Genomic DNA, 21,614 nt, shown 5'->3' with positions numbered 1-21,614 from the left:
CAGCCAATCGCAAACGGATTTGGCTCTGACATCATCGTGTCGCCGGCAGATGTACCGGGTCCGACCCCTTGCTCGTTATTGGCAGGTGGTTAGATAACAGGACACTGAGTGTTACTGGCTGCCATGTCTGCGAACGTGAATTTTTGGATCTGAAGTGGCGTTTGGAAGCTTCTGGAGAGCCCCTTGGGGGCGTGTGGATGTGAATGTGGTGTGTGGGGACTGCTGGAGAGCCCTGGTGGAGGAGTGTTGATGTGAATGTGGCGTTCGCGGGCTGCTGGTGCGCCCCATGGGGGCGTGTTGTGATTGGCGAGACGTCCCAACTGAGATGCAAATGATGCCATGTGCGTGCGATGTGTGTAAAATATGACTCGCGTTGTAGCCTGCTGCGTAGACTGCTAACATTCTTTCAGATCATTGAGAACTTCTATGAAGTGGAACTACATGTGCTTGCCAATACAAATATAATACAAGATGTGCTAAGATGTTACAGCCGTTGTACGTGAGTTACCTTAACCCCCCATGCCCTCTTTGTGTGCGCCAGCCTTTAAACGATCTGATAGTGTGTTGTTGGTGGTGTTAAAATTCAAAAACACATCAAGTTGGCACAGTAGGGGAGCACAGGTGGTGCTTTGGCCAGTCATCTCAATAAATCAACCCATGGCACCTGGGTCTGTCCCGTGACCTCCTGCCAGCGGGCATTCGACACTTCACATGTCCTTAAAGTGCACATAGCCTCGCACAACCGCCGTGGTGATGTCACCGCCACATAGTGGCGAATGGCGGTTGTTGTTGTTAAAATGCACTGACATTCAAGCAACAAAAGTCAAAGTGACTTCCTGATAAAAATTTAGGATTGAGGTGCTCATCTTCCATTTGCAGCCATGAGCCAGTGGTGGAAATTCCACATTCCTATGGTGGGGACGAGGATAGATATAGGTAAGTCCTGTTGACTTCCCCACAGCGGTGCGTATTTTATCAACCCCCCGAGAGATGATGGGCTGAGGCAATCCCCATCCAAGATGTGAAACACGACAACCGAATACTGGTTTAGCTCATTGGCAATCTTCAGTACGGTGCAGCCCTGCTGCCTTCTGTCGTAAGCTTTGCGAGCAGTCGGCACTTCTCACACAATATGCGGCTTCCATATGAGCAGAACTCAGCAGGGCCGGAGGCTCCAAGTTCACAGTCACCTCACGGGGTCTGTCGTGCTTTGAATCAGCGTCGCCACCTGCCCATATTTGATCCGGACATGGGGCTATTTTTTTCTAATTCCAGACAGTCCAGGACAGCTTGGGAATTGTTATCTGTGTTTGGGTGGCAGGAATTGATTTGTACTGAGAACGGGATGTATGTTGTGTTGAATTGATTTACAGTATTTGCACAGTTGTGATAGACACTGGTCGACTGAGAAGTCAACCCGGGTTTGATCTGTGGGAAAGGGGGCAACCCAACTTGTAATGGTGGGGAGCAACGTCAACTCGAACGCAACTCCCTCGCCGGTTGACAGAACAGCCTCGCTTGTAACAGTGGCAGCAGATGCCCAAGGCCTCGATACATGCAAGCGCACGATGGATCGAGTCTCTTGATTAAGAAATGGACACCAGTCCCACAGCACTCGCCCTCGCACTGCCACCCACCGTGAGACCAGTGATGCTTGGCAGAGCCACTGGCAGTCTGGCGAGAGGATACGGGGGACTGCGAGTGGGGAACACAGTGAGCGAGCGGTTGCGGTTTTATGTGCGGTATATTTTTACAAATTTGAAACGTTTTAATGAAGTCTGTGAAGCCAAATTTGGAGGAAACCTTTTTGCTGATGTGCAGAACCGTGAGGGAGGCGTGGAAGTCAAGCGGGGGTCAGGGCTGTGTTTAGTCCCGAGGGGCAGGAGCAAAGTGCAGAGCTGGAAATTGGAATTACTCACGTCATTGTCTCACTCGTGGCGGTGGCCAGCGTGCTGCGTGCATCCCGAGCAGCGCCGCTGAGCGCGCGCGTGCGCGTGTGTGCACGTGCACGCTCACGCACGCACGCGTCGTGCGCACCGTCTACAGCGCACGAGGCAGCGGCTGTGCGGGGGCGCACCCACTCGGGTGGGCTACCCCGTTTAACCCTGCGCACATACCGAGCGCTTTGAAAGGACACACACACACATGCACACACACACGCACGCACACACACACACGCACACGCGCACACACAAATGCGCACGCGCAGTTGTTGCGGCTCTCCCCAACGACGACGATCCCAACAAACGCACGTCAAGACTTTTAAAGCAATGTGCTGAAAAAATCAACGACGTTGGGTCGCTCTTTCCGCCGCACGTAGAGCATTTACAAATAGGCGGGGAATTTAAACGTGACCCCTGCCTCCATCACTCGGTGGCTGGTTTCCGCCACCCAATCTCGTTTCCTGTTCCCCTGGCCCCTCTCAACACTTCCAATGCTTTTCTGCCTTGCTACACCTGCACAACTTCTTCCCTTCCTGCGTGTGCCCCTCTTCATTCCGCACCTCTTTGCTTTCCCTCATCTCCCCGTGACCCCCATCTTTCTTGTGCGCTTCCACCTTTACGCCTCTTCCTCGCCGCAACTCCGCTTCTCCCCGTTGCGACGTCCTTCTGTGTCCTCTACCTTCTCATCTTTATCTTCTATCCCCATCTCATCATCTCCACGCTCCCCCCCTCCCCCGCCAGTGTTGCTCTCTTATCATCCTTCGCCCCCTTCTCCCTACGTCTCCTCCTCCCGTGCCCCCCTCTCCTCCCAGTTCCCGACGGCGGCCGCGTGCGGGTGAGCGAGCGCAACACGACGGCCTTCCGCGCGTCGTGGGCGCCGGCGCCGGGCCCCCCGCAGAGTTACCGCCTCACGTACCGGCCGGTGGAGCCCCTCGGAGAGGGCGGAGACGCCCCCCGGGGCCGCTCGGTCGTGATGCGGGTGCCTGGGAACACCACGTCGGTGCCGCTGCGACGCCTCAAGCCCGGCACGCGCTACAAGCTGGCGGCGACGCCGGTGTACGGAGGCTGGGAGGGCCGCGCCCGGCACGGGGAGGGGGCCACCGTCGACCGTGAGTGCGGCGCCGCGGCACGTTCGAGATGAAGTCTCGGCGCGGGCTTGGCCCGTGGCCTGCATTCTTCGCGTTTGGTTAAAGAGGATTCGGTGCTGCTGTGAGATGGTATTTTTATTATGCCCATTGTGTTGGCGCTGTGGGGAGGTGCAGCCAGGTGCAGTGTTTGAGAATGCTTGCAGCACTCGCGCTGTTGTCGAAGAAAAGTGGCAGAGCGATAGCCGCAGTGGAACGGGATGTCTTGACGGAGCGGTACGCGAAGCAGGACGAAGCTGTGCCAGCTGCAGACGAAGACGCAAGAGACCGGTGGTGAGGCTATGACGTATCCGTGTCCGTGTGCGCGCCGCAGCCACCAAGCTGAGGCCCCCTCGCAATCTGACGACGTCGGACGCGACGAGCAGCAGCTTCCGCGTGTCGTGGCGGCCGGCGCCCGGGGAGGTGACGGCGTACCGCGTGGCCTTCCACCCGGCGGGGGAGCGCGTGTCGCTGCGCGAGCTGCTCGTGAGCCCCGAGGACAGCAGCGCCGTGCTGCAGGAGCTCAGGCGAGGACCTCGCGCGCGCGGAGAGAACGGCGCGCTCGTTCGCGGTCGAGCGTAATGCCGCCAAAGTTGTCGCCTCTGTTCGGGCAGCGGTCCTCAACTGGGATGCGAGGACAGGGGGACGGAGCCGGTGGTCACGTTCGCACCTCGTGCCGTCTCAAAGTCACCGCGTGCACGTTTTATAGTTCTGCTGTTTTACTCCAGCTCTAATGCTCTACTCTCTTTTAGAACTGCCCTAGGCAGGGCCAAGCTGTTCCCTCCCACAGGGATTAGGGAGGGGGCTTGTCCTCACAAAGCCCCCGAGCCACAATGCGGCTGCAGTAGGCAATCAACGATGGCTGCTATGGATCTATCGCACTGACGATTACTAACAAGGGCGAAACCACTACATTATTGTACAGTTGTATCATTAACACGTCCTCGTTCGCCAAGGCCATTCCCACATCTGCTGGATCAGAGCCAGGTTGAGTTACTTCCAGCCAGCAGTTGTGTGAAGAGCTTTGAAGAGCATTGATATGTTGGTGTGTGCATGTTGATTTTTGAACTGTTTACATTTTCCAGCTTATATCATTTGCTCCCAGTTTAGTTTTACTTAATTGATGACACAATCTTTGATCTTTTTATCCGGTGTATGTGTCCCGGTCTGTATGTTTGTGTGTGTGTCCCGGTGTGTTTGTACTGGTGTGTGTGTGTCGGAGTGGGTGTGTGTGTGCCGGTGTGTGTGCGTGTGTGTGTCCCGGAGTGGGTGGGTGTGTGTGTGTGTGTCGGTGTGTATGTGTGTTTGTGAAGTACAGGTCTGGCACTCCGTACAAGGTGAGTGTGTTTGCAATGTACGAGGATGGGCCAAGCGAACCGCTCCTCGGCTCCGAGGTCACCACTCCCGACCTCCCTCCCGCCAACATTGAATGTGAGTAGCGCATATTTGTGCAGGCACATGACAAATGACAATCACGTCAACACGTGCACGTGTACAAACACGCGCGATGGCACGCACAAGTGTGGAGAAGACTATTGACACAACCTCGGCTCACGATGGCGCATGCCGGCATATGGGGGCACACGCTTGTAGACGGGCACACACAAAAACTTGAATGTGAACATGTGTAGCTCGTTTGTCAATCGACCGCTTACTTGGTCCTGGGGTGGGGGTATCGTAGTAGTTACTTGACCATACTTCACCACGCTGGTCAGTGTGGGTTGGTGAAGTTGGGGAGCATAGCAGTCGAGTACAACCGTACAATATTCTGCAGCGTGCATTTGCTGCCCACTACGAAGCACCTCAGTCTATCCACCTGTTCTGCACGGTGGGCTCCCTCCAAGCACTATCCAAGCTCATCCTGCTTAGCTTCCTCGAGACGCACCGAGGTGTTGCCTGTGACAACAATGTGGTTCGTTTGGTTTATTTTTTTGGTGCAAAAAAATAAATAAATTGGGCAACTCGTGCCCATTTTGGGCGGGAACCCGGTTACCCCAATAGACACCTGGCGACAGAAAAAGAAAACAAACACGAACAAAACAACTGTACACAGTCAAGTTCTGATTGGCAAGGTCGTGTGCATCAATAGACTACTATTATTTATGATGCAATTGCGTGCACGAACGCGCACGCACACGTGAAGGCGCACAGGCGCGAACAGGTGCACGCACGGGAATCCTCTTCTACCCGTACAATTTACAAACCGCGTGGCCAACCATTACCTGGGCCCAGCTTTTATTCCTTTCAAAGCGGATTCCATACGCGCGGCACGGCTGCCCAGACGATGCGCGCATCACGTTGTCTGTGGCGCGGAATCCCTGGGGACTCGCCCGCGTGGTGACCACCACCCGCTTAGCTCGCCGCTTCTCGTCGCCAGATCATGAGCCCTCAGCCGGTGGGGGGGGTGGGAGAGGTGTGGGGGGTGGAAGCAGCCACTCACTGTGTGGGCGCTGTGTGGGTGCAGACACCCCCCAGCACATTTACACGCGGCTAAACAAGAAACCCACCAATATTTGCACAGAGAAAATCATGGCGCTGCGTTTGTTTGTGAGCCTGTGATTTTCTCCCTTCGACAAGGCGACAAAAACAGAACCTTTAAATACACAGTAGCGAACTGATCTCGTCAAGGAGCATAGACCATCACGCGAACTCCGGTCATCCTCACAGCTGCTTTCGACTCACCATCGACCAAAGACGGCCACTGCATCGCGCGCTTTTCCTTTCATTGCACTTTTACATTTACATTGAAAACGAATGTCTTCAAAACTGAGGTTTTTGTGTTTAGTTTGTTGCCCTTCCCCTGCACCTCCGATTAGCGCGGTTGGCTACGTACGGTGCGAAAGAAGGTCAATATACATATATAGAGTAGCGCATCGGCAGTCGGCTCTGCACTCGCAGCCGACAGCTGCGTAGACTCAATTGCATCACAGTGCAGCAGAGAACCCCTCTTGTCCATGGTGAAGTGGGGGGGGGGGGGGCGAACATCTCGGATCCTATCTCTAACCAGTAACCACCGAGAGCCGTTTGCTCGTCACCAGACGCCCCCCAACCACCACAGTTTGTGGTGGCTACGCCTCCACGATCCCAAGGCGTCAGATGTCACATCAACTGGTGCAGCGGGCTCCCGCTGAGCACGTCCGGCTCCTCGGGAGATCGGTTGCTATCAAGCTCACCCCATTAGCTCATCGACACGCACAAGCCGCGGCACAAGCCGTGGAAAGTCGCGTTGACTGCCGCTTCTGCTGCTGATTAAAGCCAGGCGATGCACCGGGGCATTCCGCGTGGTGAGAGAGGGGGGGTCCCAGCACACGGCAGGAGGGTCCGCCAGCACCCCCCTCCCTCTCCCCCCATCGGCCGTCTGGGTGAAATGGCGTCACCCAATTAATTCAGTGAATCACTTTGGTATCCACTGGAAACTCTGATTCATTATTATTGTTTTTGTTGTTGTCACTTTTGTGCGTATCATTGTGGCAGCTCCAGCTTCATGTTTGTTTAATTTTAAAAGGCACGAGTAAGTTTGCTGTGCGATGAGCAAATCGTTTGAAATGACCGAACGCACTCCAGGGATGGGACTTGAATCCACTCTCATTCCCATCTGCCGATGCTGCTTCCATAGATGGTGCTATTGGCAAAAATGTAAAAACGCCAATCCATCACGGTGAGGCGAACATACACCAGAGTCAGATCAGATGCCTGACGGCTGTTTTGGTAATGATTTTGTGTGTGTGTGTATGAGCGTGAGTTCGCATGTGGGCGCGAGTGTGTGCGTGTGTGCGAGCGTGTGCGCGTGAGTGCGTGTAACCGCGAGTGCGCGTGTGCGTGCGTGCGTGAGTGCGTGCGCTCGAATGCATCTGTTTTCTTGTTTGAGATCTTGTGGTCTTGTGCAGTGGCTCAGAGCAGGAGCATGTGGAGAGCTGCACCTCACTGACGATGGCTTGCAACGGCTGAACTCAACAGTGAGACACGTGGCTGAGCACCCGGCGGGCTGCCTCGATCGCTGCCTGGACGGACGGGTGGCAGGCTGGCGCGCTAGCCGGCTGGCAAAAGCCTGCCATACGCGCGCACGTCGTGCACGACCGCAGAAGAAAAATCATCCGCTTGCATCCGCTCATGACAGCATAACAACCTTCCCGAGACATGATTGCACGGAGCACTGCTGCCTAGAGAGAGCATGTCGCCCTAGAGCACCGCAAGCGATGAAATAGGAGCGCTCCTAAATCCGCAGCGCCAATCGACGCGCAGCTCACGACCATTTTTTACTCTGCTAACCGCATTTACTTTCGCCCAGCGACACTGGGCACTCTCATGAAACGCTTTGCCCGCCCGCTCGCCCGACGTCTCGTTCCTTCACGCTTTGCCTGCTCCCCTGGCCTCCGGCCCGGCCTGGGCCCCGTCCCGGCCTGGCTGAGCTCCGTGCCGCCCACCACCCCCGAGCATGGAGAGTGCCGCTCGCTGCCGATTGCGTCACTGCCAGCGTCCACTTGCCCAGGATAACCCCTCCCCCGAACGGTGCTCAGACATAGGCAGAGCGTCGCGTGCAGCGTGCACCTGTGAGTACGTGTGCGTCTCTGAGTGGATGAAACTGTGTACGTGTGTATTTGTTTTTGTCTTATGTGTGCACGTGCAATTGTACGTTTTTATTCATTTGTTTCTTTGTATGTTGGTCGTAGGATACACATGCATTTGTTTCATGTGTATGTATGTGTGTTCATGTGTATTCCCTACGTGTGCGTGAACCTCACGTGACAGTGAGCTTCCAGTGTAGTGAGCGACCCCGGGATGGATGCCTTGCGGGCGTTCATGAACGATGAGCTCCGGTGTTCGCGAGCAGTGACCCCTGTGTGGAGAATCAGTCGGTGGCCCCCCTCACACGCACATTGGGCATCTATGGCTGTGACCGGTGTCCGGCAGGGTTAATCTAGATTTTACCGGGCCCAGCCAAAGCCCCGTTATCTGCTCGTACCAAATGTTTTCAAATTATAATTGAGTACAGTTGGTATTTGCGCCATTCTTGAAGTGTCAGGCGATCTTGAGGGCGCCAGCTCAGGGGCCATTTTGCCACGTGGTTTTAACAAATGAGTATTCAAGTTGCCAAATTTGGACTGTGACGACAGCACACGTAGCCTACCCTTTTGAATAACGTCATGGAACCTTTAACGTCCTCTGTACCTTTGGTTAATACGGCCACAGTATTAACCAGGGCAGTCACCGGGCTCGAACCGTGAGGCACTGAAACAAGCGACGAACGAGCCACTACTGCCCTGCCACGTTAGCGTATCGTGCGTTCGAGCCTTTAAACCCGGACGTCGTCACAGGAGATGCCGGCGTGCAAAGCGCCGAGGGGGGGCGACGATATGGACGAGGTGTCTCCCCCAGGGCCGCACCGTCACGCTCCCCCCCCGCCCCCCCACCCCCGACATCCCCCCCCACCCCGCTCGCCGCAGTGTACGAATGCGCCAGCTCGGCCGTGGCCGACATCGTCATCCTGGTGGATGGCTCCTGGAGCATCGGCCGACTCAACTTCCGTCTCGTCCGCCAGTTCATCGAGCAGCTCGTCAACTCGTTCGACATCGGGGACAAGATCCGCGTGGGTGAGCGGCAACTGTGAGGCGCGGAAGCCGGCGCACCTCACACCGTGCGCATTCCTAGCTACTGACGGCACCAAAGCTGTGCTGCCGCTGCCGCTGCTCTTTCTGCCCATGGGAAAATCCGGTGCTGGGGCAGGGGGGAAGGGTGTAATTGCACTTGGAGTAGTGCTACAGCTGCACCAGGGATCGGGGTGCATTGTCCTAATTATATCGGCTCTGTTTTTGTTGGACGTGCGCAAGCCGCGCAGATACCGAGCTCCGGTGAGAAACCCCATGCCTCGTGTCACAGTCGACACGAACAAAAGAAATCTGTAACGTCGCAGGCGTAGGCATCCGTCGGCAATGAGACGTGTGCACGAAGCGGTGCCCTGTGCACCATCACCAACCCCCGCACGCGCGGGACACAGGCGCAGCCAGGGACGCGCGCCACACGAGCCGCCGCTGCGTGTTCGGGTCGTAGAGTCTCTTTAGGAAATTAATCTGTCCAAATCCGAATTTGATTTCAAATCGAGATTGATATGGGCTCACTTACTCAAGAAGCTCGCGGTGCACGGAGCAACCCGAAAATACAACGGAGATGCGCACAGTAGCACAACCGCAGTCACCTGTGCAGCAGTATCGGAGTCAAAAATGTATTTATCCTGGAGAAATCCGATGAGCCATGAAGCCATTTTTCACACGTGTCCAGTAGAGGAGGGTCAGACATTTACAACAACAAACAATGCACAATAAACAATAGGAGTGCAAAGTATAGGGAAAGTAAGCAAATCACGAAAAATAAATAACTAAAGCACAAATATTTGTATTTTACTAGGTAAGGCCCACTGAGCTATATAGCTCTTTTTCAAAAGCCACTTGACTCAAATGATAGCTCGACAAAGTGGCTTATCATGTGGAAAGTATTGCAGCCAAATGATCTAATAGGCATGCTTCTCAATGTCGAGAGAAAAACCGGAAAACTCGGAGAAAAAGTCCCCACTACCATGGGGAGAACATGAAAACTCTAAATATACAGGCATCAGGGTCGGGATCAAACCCATGACCTGCATACCAGGCAAGGAAGATAACATCATGCCACTGGCCCACACCAAGACAACGACACAGTACCTCAATACAATTGCACTTTCAAATGTATCTATCGATACATGGGTAAGGATCAAAGATGCAAATTACTTTTGCCAATGTGGTAGCACAAGTATCGAGCGATAGAGAACACAACGCTGGCCGGTGTGAACATGGCCGGGTGGGCATGTCGGCGCGTGTCCGATCTTGTCACGTGGCCACGGGGTTGGTGGATCACGCCAACACCATCGTGGCGACCCCAGCCCGTCGAGCCGCAAGGTTACCCATAGTAGGAGGCAGCATGGCAAGCGGGCAGCTGCATAATCGAGAACACGCACACGCCGCTTGCACAGGTGACTGGAGACAAGGCTCCCTGCGTACGGACTCTTGAGATCGATAACGTTGAAGAGAATGTTCAAGCGGCTTTGCGAGTGGTGACAACAATAATGGTGCACGGTGCGCTACCACCTCAGTTCCATGATTAACTCAACCATTTCTTTCTTTACTAAAACGCGGGACTCAACAGCGCTGTGCGTGAACATCAATACAAAATTTATATAAAATGGAAAGTGCTTGCATATTTATCACTGCGAGTGCGTGTCCCCGAGCGGTCATGCGCACGTGTGCGTGTATGTGTTTGGCCGTACACGCGTGTTTACGATGCAACTGATGAAGCAGACCATTTGCGGTTTGGCATCTAGACGGAATCCGGGGCTCCCCGAGTTTAACTTCGCCGATAATAATTACCGGGGGCATTGCCGGCCAAACGGGTGCTCACATAACGGCGCTTTCTCACAGCGAATCCCAACGGGAGATCTTCATCGTCACGGCACTCACTGGTGCGCACGTGCGCGCGTCTGCGACAGGTCTGGCGCAGTACAGCGGAGACCCCAGAACGGAGTGGAACCTCAACAGCTTCTCTACGAAGGACACCACCCTGGAAGCCGTGCGCAACCTTCCCTACAAGGGGGGCAACACGCTGACTGGTGCGGAGATCACCCCACGGCTCCACGGCACGCACCACGCCGTGGAGCAGAGACCCATAGACACGCAGACCCATAGACTAGCGCAGAGACCCATAGACTAACACAGAGACCCATAGACTAGCACAGAGACCCATAGACACGCAGACCCATATACTCACATAGAGACCCATAGATACGCACAGAGACCCATAGAGTCACACAGAGACTCGTAGACACGAAGATCCATAGACATGCAGACCCATAAACTAGCACAGAGACCCATAGACTAACACAGAGGCCCATAGACTCGCACAGAGAACCATAGACTCACACAGACTCATAGACACGCAGACCCATAAACTAGCACAGAGACCCATAGACTAAAACAGAGACCCATAGACTCGCACAGAGAACCATAGACACGCAGACCCATAGACTAACACAGAGACCCATAGACTAGCACAGAGACCCATAGACTAGCACAGAGACCCATAGACACGCAGACCCATATACTCACATAGAGACCCATAGACACGCAGACTCATAGACTAGCACAGAGTCACCATAGACACGCAGACCCATACACTCACATAGAGACCCATAGACTAACACAGATATGCATAGACTAACACAGAGACCCATAGACTAGCACAGAGACCCATAGACTAGCACAGAGCACCATAGACACGCAGACCCATACACTCACATAGAGACCCATAGACCAACACAGAGACCCATAGACACGCAGACTCATAGACTAGCACAGAGACCCATAGACTAGCACAGAGACCCATAGACACGCAGACTCATAGACTAGCACAGAGCACCATAGACACGCAGACCCATACACTCACATAGAGACCCATAGACCAACACAGAGACCCATAGACACGCAGACTCATAGACTAGCACAGAGACCCATAGACTAGCACAGAGACCCATAGACACGCAGACTCATAGACTAGCACAGAGCACCATAGACACGCAGACTCATAGACTAGCACAGAGCACCATAGACACGCAGACCCATACACTCACATAGAGACCCATAGACCAACACAGAGACCCATAGACACGCAGACTCATAGACTAGCACAGAGACCCATAGACTAGCACAGAGACCCATAGACACGCAGACTCATAGACTAGCACAGAGCACCATAGACACGCAGACCCATACACTCACATAGAGACCCATAGACCAACACAGAGACCCATAGACACGCAGACTCATAGACTAGCACAGAGACCCATAGACTAGCACAGAGACCCATAGACACGCAGACTCATAGACTAGCACAGAGCACCATAGACACGCAGACTCATAGACTAGCACAGAGCACCATAGACACGCAGACCCATACACTCACATAGAGACCCATAGACCAACACAGAGACCCATAGACACGCAGACTCATAGACTAGCACAGAGACCCATAGACTAGCACAGAGACCCATAGACACGGAGACTCATAGACTAACACAGAGACCCATAGACTAGCACAGAGACCCATAGACTCGCACAGAGAACCATAGACTCACACAGACTCATAGACACGCAGACCCATAAACTAGCACAGAGACCCATAGACTAAAACAGAGACCCATAGACTCGCACAGAGAACCATAGACACGCAGACCCATAGACTAACACAGAGACCCATAGACTAGCACAGAGACCCATAGACTAGCACAGAGACCCATAGACACGCAGACCCATATACTCACATAGAGACCCATAGACACGCAGACTCATAGACTAGCACAGAGCACCATAGACACGCAGACCCATACACTCACATAGAGACCCATAGACTAACACAGATATGCATAGACTAACACAGAGACCCATAGACTAGCACAGAGACCCATAGACTAGCACAGAGCACCATAGACACGCAGACCCATACACTCACATAGAGACCCATAGACCAACACAGAGACCCATAGACACGCAGACTCATAGACTAGCACAGAGACCCATAGACTAGCACAGAGACCCATAGACACGCAGACTCATAGACTAACACAGAGACCCATAGACTAGCACAGAGACCCATAGACTCGCACAGAGAACCATAGACTCACACAGACTCATAGACACGCAGACCCATAGACTAGCACAGAGACCCATAGACTAAAACAGAGACCCATAGACTCGCACAGAGAACCATAGACACGCAGACCCATAGACTAACACAGAGACCCATAGACTAGCACAGAGACCCATAGACTAGCACAGAGACCCATAGACACGCAGACCCATACACTCACATAGAGACCCATAGACCAACACAGAGACCCATAGACTAACACAGAGACCCATAGACTAGCACAGAGACCCATAGACTAGCACAGAGACCCATAGACACGCAGACCCATGCACTCACATAGAGACCCATAGACCAACACAGAGACCCATAGACTAACACAGAGGCCCATAGACTGGCACGGCACGGTGTTCCACCCACCGCAAGCATGGAGGGCCCCGAGAGTGCCTGGGGCATGGGAGTGGGGGTCGTCACTTCACCGTCGGCCACACGCGCGCCACCTGCGGGGTTAAAGGAATCGCTGGAGTGCGGCTCTGTGCGAGAGAGCTGCTGCCATGCCTTGGTGCTTATTTCATTCATGCATTGATTTTGTTGGCAATTCAAATATTTCACCTGGAATATCCCTTCCTTGAGATGGAACGTTTCATTTGCCAGGGTGCCCAAGGTGTTGATTGACACCTACATAGCAAACGCGTATCGACGCGTATACACGCATGTTACATGTATAACGTTCACGGCATGCATTCACATAGTGGATATAGACGCTGTTGGGATAGTATCGAGTTGGCTGTTGGCCCTTCAGAAGGAGATGTGAGTTTGCTACTCTAAGAGGAGTCCAGAGACGCATGCTGGGAATTCTCCTGGGAGACAGAGGAACTCGTGAATTGGAGCACACGGAATTGAAACTGTTAAAACTGGTAGACACATCACTCGAAGGGATGACGGTCGATCATCCAAGGCAACAATAATAGCTGAGTGGCAGCCAAGTAATCGATCGCGTGAAGAGAATTCTAGCCGAGGCGATGGTGCGATGAAAAATCAACTCATCAGAAGGTTATTGGAGGAGTGTTACATTGCAGGATAATGAGGTGTGGCAATGGCTTGTGGAGGATTTCATCCAGCAGTCGATTGATCATGACTGATGATGATGATGACTCAAGCAATCCGACGCATGTCAGCTGAAGCCATTTCCTAGCATGCCAGCCTGGCCGCAGCCCTACACGACGCGACACAGTCGGGCGAGGGTGCACACGCGCGGGCGCCGGTTGACGGTGGGACGCACCGTGGTGGTGTGCGCGCTGGGACACAGGGCTGGCGCTCACCTACATCCGCGAGAACAGCTTCACGCCAGATGCGGGCGCGCGGGAGGGCGTCAACAAGATCGGCATCCTCATCACGGACGGCAAGTCGCAGGACGAGGTGTTCGGGCCCGCGGACAGCCTGCGCGCCAACGGCGTGGAGCTCTTCGCCATCGGTGAGAGAGAGAGCACTCGAGACTTTTTAAACAACTTTTATTGCCGCCAGCAGCAACAGCACTGGAGGCGATTCCGATATGAAATACACAAAGTCACCAGCAAACAAATAAACAAACACTGTACATCCAGGCGCTGAGGCGCTAAATGCACTGCGCACAACATAAAAGCCACGTGGTTGTGTTGGTCATCGCGCACGCCACGGTGACGAGCGAGCGCTTCAGCAGGTGAACGTGACGGTGCCGTCCACGCTGGTACAGAGGGCTTTCCCGGCCCCCCAACGTTCGAAGAAGACGCGCACATCTCCGGCATGTGTGTGGTACATGACGTGCTCCAGCCGGAGCCGCGCCTTGAGCAGGCCCCTGAACGCTGGAAGCACAGGGCAGCACAGAGCAGCCGTCAGTGTCTCGTCTTGTACACCGCCATCTTCGCCTGAGCGCAGGCGAAGATGGCGAGGTCATGGCGCTTGTTAGCCAGGTAAGGCACCACCCCATATACGAAGCTGCTGTTGGAGAAGGGCACCCCCAGTTTCCTGAAGATGTCCCCCAAAAGGCGGAACATTGGTTTGAGCCGCTGGCAGCGTAAGTGCGAGAGAGAGAGAGACAGAGCGAGAGAGAGCTAGAGAGAGAGACATAATGAGAGAGAGACAGAGCTAGACCGAAAGAGAAAGCGGCAGTGGCCTGCAGCCGTAGGCGACGAGCAGCGCGCTCGCCGCGAGGTTCGCGTGAGCGAGTGGTTGGTGAGAGCACCGCCCCGAGTCGGTGTTGTTGGGGTGACTTCTTCAGCAGGTAAATGGATACAGGTAACACAGATAAACACAGGTGCACTCAGGTAGACACAGGTAAATACAGGTAAACTCATATAACAGATAAACTCAGGTAAACACAGGTGCCAGGTAAACACAGGTACACTTATGTCCGTGACATATTAACGTGCATGTGCCAGTTTTTGGCAATCTACTGCTGGATGAGGACCTCCTCCCCACGCCGTATGGGTCGCGGGCGTCATTGTGAGCGGACTTCACCACGCTGGTCAGTGCGGGTTGGTGAGGGAGAGGACAGACTTGGGAGCATAGAAACACAGTACAACAATGGCTTCTGCCACACTGCTATCTTAGCATCTTGTGAACGGTGGTTGCCCATCCAGTCTCAATCTGCACCTTTGATTAGCACGGTTTGCTCCATACAGTGCGAAAGATTTGAAACATACTCTACATACATACAATCCTGCTTATATCTGACAAAAAAAAACTCGACATGCTCTTCTTCATAGTCTGCGACCCTTCTTCATAGTCTGCGCGACAGCACGCATTGCTGACGAGTGTATTGAGATCTTGTCAAACTTGCTTCTGCACCACTGCCGATGCAGCAGCAGCATCGCCAAATCATTTGTTGAGATCTGACGACGAGAGAAGGGGCGCATTCTCGGCGACGTGGCGATTCGGATCGTTGCGCCGTGCATCTGCGCGTGAGTCTCGCTCAGTCCGGCTCCAGCACAGGCAGTGTCCTCCTTGCAGAAGCTCACGACGGGCGCACAAGCATCCAGGGGGCGTGGGGCATAGAAGAATCCCACAAAAACGGAGTCGTCGCCCCACATGCACGTCGCGGCTCCCGTCGCCGAAACTAAACTATGAGCGCAACTATTTTTATTTTAACTAAACTGTATTTATTTTACCAGGTACGCCCTACTGAGCTATGTCTCTCTTTTTCAGAAGCGGCCTGACCACAAATGATAGCTCAAATAAGTGTCTTATCACGTGGACATTTATAGCAGCCACATCATCTAAACGCATCTTTCTAAATGTGGAGGGAAAAACCGGAGGACCTGGACAAGAAATCCTCGTGACCACGGGGAGAGAGACGTGCAAACTGAAAATTTACAGTAGGTGTCAGGGTCGGGATCGAACCCGCGACCTCCTGTACACCAGGCGAGGGAGTTAACATCTCGCTGCCTCGGTGCCTGGGTGCGGGAAGCCTGCCGGACGAGCCGGCGTGCCGCACAGCTGCACGATATTACCGCGGAATGTGCTGCTATTTCTCTGGGGTGCCACACCTGCAGCTCCCGTTCGGGGCGCGACAGGGCATGGGGTTGGGGGGGGGTGCTTGGCAGTGTCAATCAACGGGCGAGGCCGTGACGGAAGACAAATGGGAGACCCCCCCCTCCTCTCTTCCTCACTTTGCTCCCAGTGCGCATCTATAGAGGGGAGGCAACACTCAACACATTCTGTGTCAATAGCTTTGTGGTCTTGAAAGTAAAAATATGTAATAGGGGACGTTTCAGGCAATGGGCCCTATTCATAGCACATATATAGATATAGAGCCCAGAGAAGTACAGTGGTTGAGAGTTGGAGACTGAACTTTATTAGGGTGCATTGTCCAACCCTTATCCTCTCGATCACTCTGGCCTCTCTATTCATGTGGTTTGAAGAAGCTTTGAAAAAGCACGTCCCTCCTTCACGAGCATCTTCATCAGCGTCCTCTGGTCTGCTAGCTCACAGATTAATGTGTTTAACGAGAGCGGGCATAGATCGTGGGCATTTTGTGCAGGTAAAAAAATAACTCCGAAGCAGAGCTCTTATTCTAATGCAAATGTTAGGGATTCTAAGAGCATGTGCCTGGAATTATTGTGTTTAAAAGTGCCCTGCTATTAAATTTTTACTTAAAACTTTCGTGACTGCAGGAATTCATATTCAATGGTTCTTTCGGTAAAGTCACGTAGATAGGAAAAATAATAACAGTAAAATTCTGAAAATGAAAATAAAATGAATACAAAAAATAACACGACGTTTCGATCGCAACACAAGCAATTGTAATCATGATAAAAAAAACGATTGCTTGTGTTGTGATCGAAACGTCGTGATATTTGTTTTATTCACTTCATTTTTATTGTTATTATTTTTTCCATCTACGTGACTTTACCGAAAGAACCATCGAATATGCCCCGTTATTTTAAAAGGAGCCCCTCTGCTTTTGCCCTCTTGAGAATTGTGCCAGAGCCTGTTTCTTTGCCAGGTGGCCTCACTTGAACCCTTTGCTTCAGCCAATAAAATCCCCCATAAATGTCAAGAGCCTGTGTGGTGGCACCCACTATCACTGCCCTGAGCTCCCCACGCCTTCCCTTCTTGATCCCCATCTGCTGTTTTCTTATTTCATTCTCATAGAGGTTGAATAGGCGGTCGCGCAGAGGGGGTTTCGGTTCGCAGCTTTCCTCCGTGCGTGAATCGGTGCGGCCACAATGAATTATCCGAGCCGGGCACGGGTGGCACGGAGGTTGGCGCCTGTCGAATCCGTCTCGATAGAACGCAGGATCTTTGTCGTGGTTAGGTGGAGTGCCCGAGGCTCTGTGCGCACGCCAGTGTCCGTGCATCGTCGGTCACCTGGCGAGTGCTCTGCAGATAAAGGGTGATTTATTTTACAGATTCCTCACTGCGATCTTAGGGAGAATTTATAGAGAAAGTGAAGCCTCTCCCACCAATCTCAAAACACATAAAATCGGCTGACGCTCTGCTCTGTAATGTATGGCACCATTGCTTAAGCGATCTTCAGTGGGGTATCCATGAACGGATTAGTATGTATATTGCAAAGCACCTTTCCCACCAAAAAATATCCCACGTGGTAACAGGTGACGTCACTTTATCAGAATGTCCATACGTGATATATGTTAATGATCCGAACATCTACAAGAGGATCCAACATCCTTATATTTCTACCAATCCAATAGCTGAAGTTTTAAAAATGCTAAACTCATTATTCAGTCTGGTGTTCACGCAACGCTGCTCCCACAGAGGTCAACGTATTCCCAAACTGCCGTGTTTACGCACAGCACTGTGTGGAATAACGCATGTGCAAGTGGACGTGTTACACGCGTACACCCCTTTGCATCAATCCGCTGTTGTACGAGGGCCTCCCCCATGCCGTGCGGGTCGTGGGGGGGTTGTTTGACCGTACTTCACCACGTTGGCGGGCGCGGATTGGTGAAAGCGGTGAGCGTGGACGCGAGGAGCGTAGTACAGCAGGACAAATGGATTATTGTTGCGCCGCTGTTGTCCGCGGCGTGGCGTCTCTTCGCGTGGCTTCCCGTGGCGGCGGCGGCCGACTGGGGGTGGCGGTAGTGCTCGCCGTGTCCCGCGCGTGAGCCCCGTCTGCGGCGTGCGTGTCCTCCGCTCGCCCAGGCGTGAAGAACGCGGACGAGAACGAGCTAAAGCAGATCGCCACCGACCCCGACGACACGCACGTGTACAACGTGGCCGACTTCAGCGCCATGGCCACCATCGTGGGCAGCCTCAGCAAGACGGTGTGCCGCAGCGTCGACTTCCCCGGTGGGTGGCCGCGTCTGTCTCTCAATACTCGTGCGCTCATCACCCCGGCGACCGTTGTGACATTTTTGCAGCTTGATGTTACTCGTTCTCTTTTTCTTTTGAAGTCATTTGTCAGAGTCAAGATTCGTTACAGGAAATGTATTTTACGGAATGAAATAAGAAGAATAGGCTTTACCCTTTCTGGCTATAAATGATATGTTCAAACACCAAATAGACACCTCCTATTGCAAGGTATAAAGTCTGCATTGCCAGAAAGGATGAAGCCTATTCTTATTTTTCCATCATTTTCATATTGGCAAAACAGTCCCATGGATTTTGGACTTAATATCGGTTACGTTTCTGCATTATTTTCGATGTATTCTGGAATCCCCTGATTTCTGTTTGCTTGATTGCTGTTGTTACTTTTGGCATTTTGGTGACCTCGGTTCCTCTTGCAGATGAGAATATCCTGGCTTCTTTAGGTCTCGCCCAGTTAAACAAAATCAACTTGAAATGTCAGTGCTTGCGGTCAGAGGAGGCCACAGCGCAGTGCAATGTGGATTTGTATTTCGTGTAAATGCGACCTGATCTCAAGGCACAGCAGCAGTCAGCGTATTTACTTTATGGAGAAACAGAGGCAGTCAGTCAAAGAATTTCTTCAGTCTGGACCTGAGCAGGGGAAGATAGTCAACAGCACGGATGGCTGGGGAAACGGAGTTCCAAACTGTGAGGGTAGCAAAAGAGAATGAGCAACGTTGTAGCTTGGTGGCACCTCTGTCATTTGTACCTTCGGCTGAGAAGAGGTCGAATTGACAGAGCTGAGAAGGAGCCTTTAACCTTCATGCTCTGGCCACTGAGGCTGCGCTACGGATGGACTGGCTGCCGCTCACTGCAGGCGTAGACAACCTATGGCACCGTGAGCAGTGTGTGGTCCATGATTTAATTTCACACAGCCCACGGCCACATGAGGCCAACAGCTTCACTATTGTCTAGCAAATATTATCTCACAATCACTCCGAGCATTTTATCTGCACTGATTGGGTACCAGAGAGGGATATCTTTGACCTGGCAACATTGGGTTTCCACTTTTTTTCATAACCTGTCACGTCTGCAACTGCGAGGGCCTCCTCCTGCAGTGACAGAGGTGATTGAGCCGTGTTCATATGGGACCCCACCAAAGGTGTTTTAAAGTCCTGTTTGGCCTCAGTAAGGAATAGTTTCCCACTCGTGTTTGAGGGGATGTGGGTTATGGGAACTTTTCAAATGAGCTGGAAAGAAAGAGAATGATTGATCATTTAACAAAAAAACCTGTCTGCAATGAAATTAACTTGGGACACATTTATATCGAATAGTTTGTGATGCTTGAAATAAAACATCATGAGGCACCAAAATTTTAGACATGGCCAGACCACAAAACTATACCAGAGATGGGGAAATTATTAGCATTTTACATTATTTTTAAGTTAATGAACATTTTGATGTAATAATTTGTATTTCGTTATGGGTTGGTTTCTTTTTATATCACAAACCACAACCCGAGCTCTCAGCCCAAACTCTGAGTGATTTATGTGAATGTCTTACCATACATGCAGCCATTTTATGGGCCACGGTCTTAAATAACTAGATTCAGAGCTAAGATTACGGTCGAATAAGGAATGTTTAAAGCTACGCAAATAATTCCATGAAAATCTTGAAGATCGTAAACACGTCACATTCCGCAAATAATTTCCAGGGCTTTAGCGCTAATGTCAGGTCTGACTCGGTTTTCCCATGATGAGCTCCCCCTCAATAAGGATTTCCATCCAATGGTCCATTGGCCAATCCTGATACATCCACGAGCTGCTCAAAGTAGGTGGACACACGCTGGCAGTTGGCAGTAAATGTTGGTAGAGCTGACTCATTCCTTCAGGCCAATGGAGCTCTCGTAATCGACCACAAGACAGCTGTCCAGCTGGTCGAGCTACTCGTGGAATTGCCCCGGCAGCGATTACGACGACACCGTGCCGTTTACAGGAGGGGCAGACCCCCCGCCCAGCGCTCCGCTCGACCTGGTCACGTCGGAGGTGACGACACGGAGCTTTCGCGTGACGTGGACACCGTCACCCGACCCCGTGGATCAGTACCGCGTGGTTTACTACCCCCTGGGCAGCGGGGGCTCCCCCCTCGAGGTGAGGGCAGAGGCGGCAGGGCGAGGGGCAACGGGGCACGCTCGGCCAGCGCAGCGGGGCAGACGTCATTGTAGCTTGGCTCTCTCCGATGCCTTTTCTGTTGTATTTTCAGGGTTTTTTTTTACCAGGTAAGGCCATTCGGATAACTGAACTAAGTGGCTTATCATGTGGAAATGTATAGCAGCCAAATACTTTTTGAAATGCGTGATGTTGATCCTAAATGAGGAGGGAAACATCGGAGGACCTGGAGAAAAATCTACGCAACCAAATATACAGGCAGCAAACGACCTCACGACCTCCTGTATACCAGGCGAGGTAGTTAACGTTTTTTTGGACGTTTCTTTGCACGTGCTGGGGTGCTGGGGTGCTTCCCAGCACGTGGAGCGACACGCGGTACAATCCGACAACACTCGGGCCAGCGGTACTGAACCTGCACAATGATGTCATTGTGGTTTGGCGAGACCTCGTCGTGGCCTAGGCAAGTGGTGCCAAGTGTCGAGCTGAAAGGAAGCTGACCTCTACTGAGGGCCTTCTGTCAAATCACCTCCCGATAAAGACCTCCCCATGCCGTGCTGGTCACGGCGGTTGTGTGACCATACTTCACCAAGCTTGTCAATGCGGGTTGGTTTAAGAGAGGGTGGCTGGAATCAGTTAATTCGTCATTCACCAGGTACGGGAGCACAGTGCGGTGACCTCCGAAGGCGCTTCACTGCCAAGGGTGGATCTGATCATCTTTGAGGTCTCGTCACGGGTCGGGCTGCTGGGCCCAGGTCTCGTCACCGCGCTAGTTACAGAGCTATGCATACTGGATGTACACAATGCGTGTAAGATTTGTGGTTTGCGTGGCTGGTATGCTAGTAGTGATCACTCTTGCCTCTGAGCCAACCGCCACAGTCAGGGATTTAATTTCTTAAATTCGTTACCATAATATTTACCTTGATTAT

The 21,614-nt window shown here is 52.6% G+C and overlaps 1 protein-coding gene across 3 annotated transcripts in view; it reads left to right on the top strand.

Annotated features, from left to right (window-relative positions):
* LOC133353284 (collagen alpha-1(XIV) chain-like) overlaps window positions 1-21,614 on the top strand; it is a 283,983-nt gene that overhangs the window by 129,972 nt on the left and 132,397 nt on the right. For all 3 annotated transcript variants that reach the window (XM_061569396.1, XM_061569397.1, XM_061569398.1), the window contains 8 exons: window positions 2,756-3,052; window positions 3,402-3,594; window positions 4,386-4,498; window positions 8,512-8,658; window positions 10,584-10,703; window positions 14,043-14,207; window positions 18,377-18,523; window positions 20,516-20,670. In XM_061569396.1, coding sequence (XP_061425380.1) covers window positions 2,756-3,052; window positions 3,402-3,594; window positions 4,386-4,498; window positions 8,512-8,658; window positions 10,584-10,703; window positions 14,043-14,207; window positions 18,377-18,523; window positions 20,516-20,670 — 1,337 coding nt within the window. The remainder of the gene's footprint in view (window positions 1-2,755; window positions 3,053-3,401; window positions 3,595-4,385; window positions 4,499-8,511; window positions 8,659-10,583; window positions 10,704-14,042; window positions 14,208-18,376; window positions 18,524-20,515; window positions 20,671-21,614) is intronic.

Source organism: Lethenteron reissneri, chromosome 43 (assembly GCF_015708825.2).
Source record: "Lethenteron reissneri isolate LAM-NWPU_2019-01 chromosome 43, ASM1570882v1, whole genome shotgun sequence".
Classification (NCBI taxonomy): domain Eukaryota; kingdom Metazoa; phylum Chordata; class Hyperoartia; order Petromyzontiformes; family Petromyzontidae; genus Lethenteron; species Lethenteron reissneri.
This window is presented reverse-complemented; position numbering and strand designations above follow the sequence as displayed.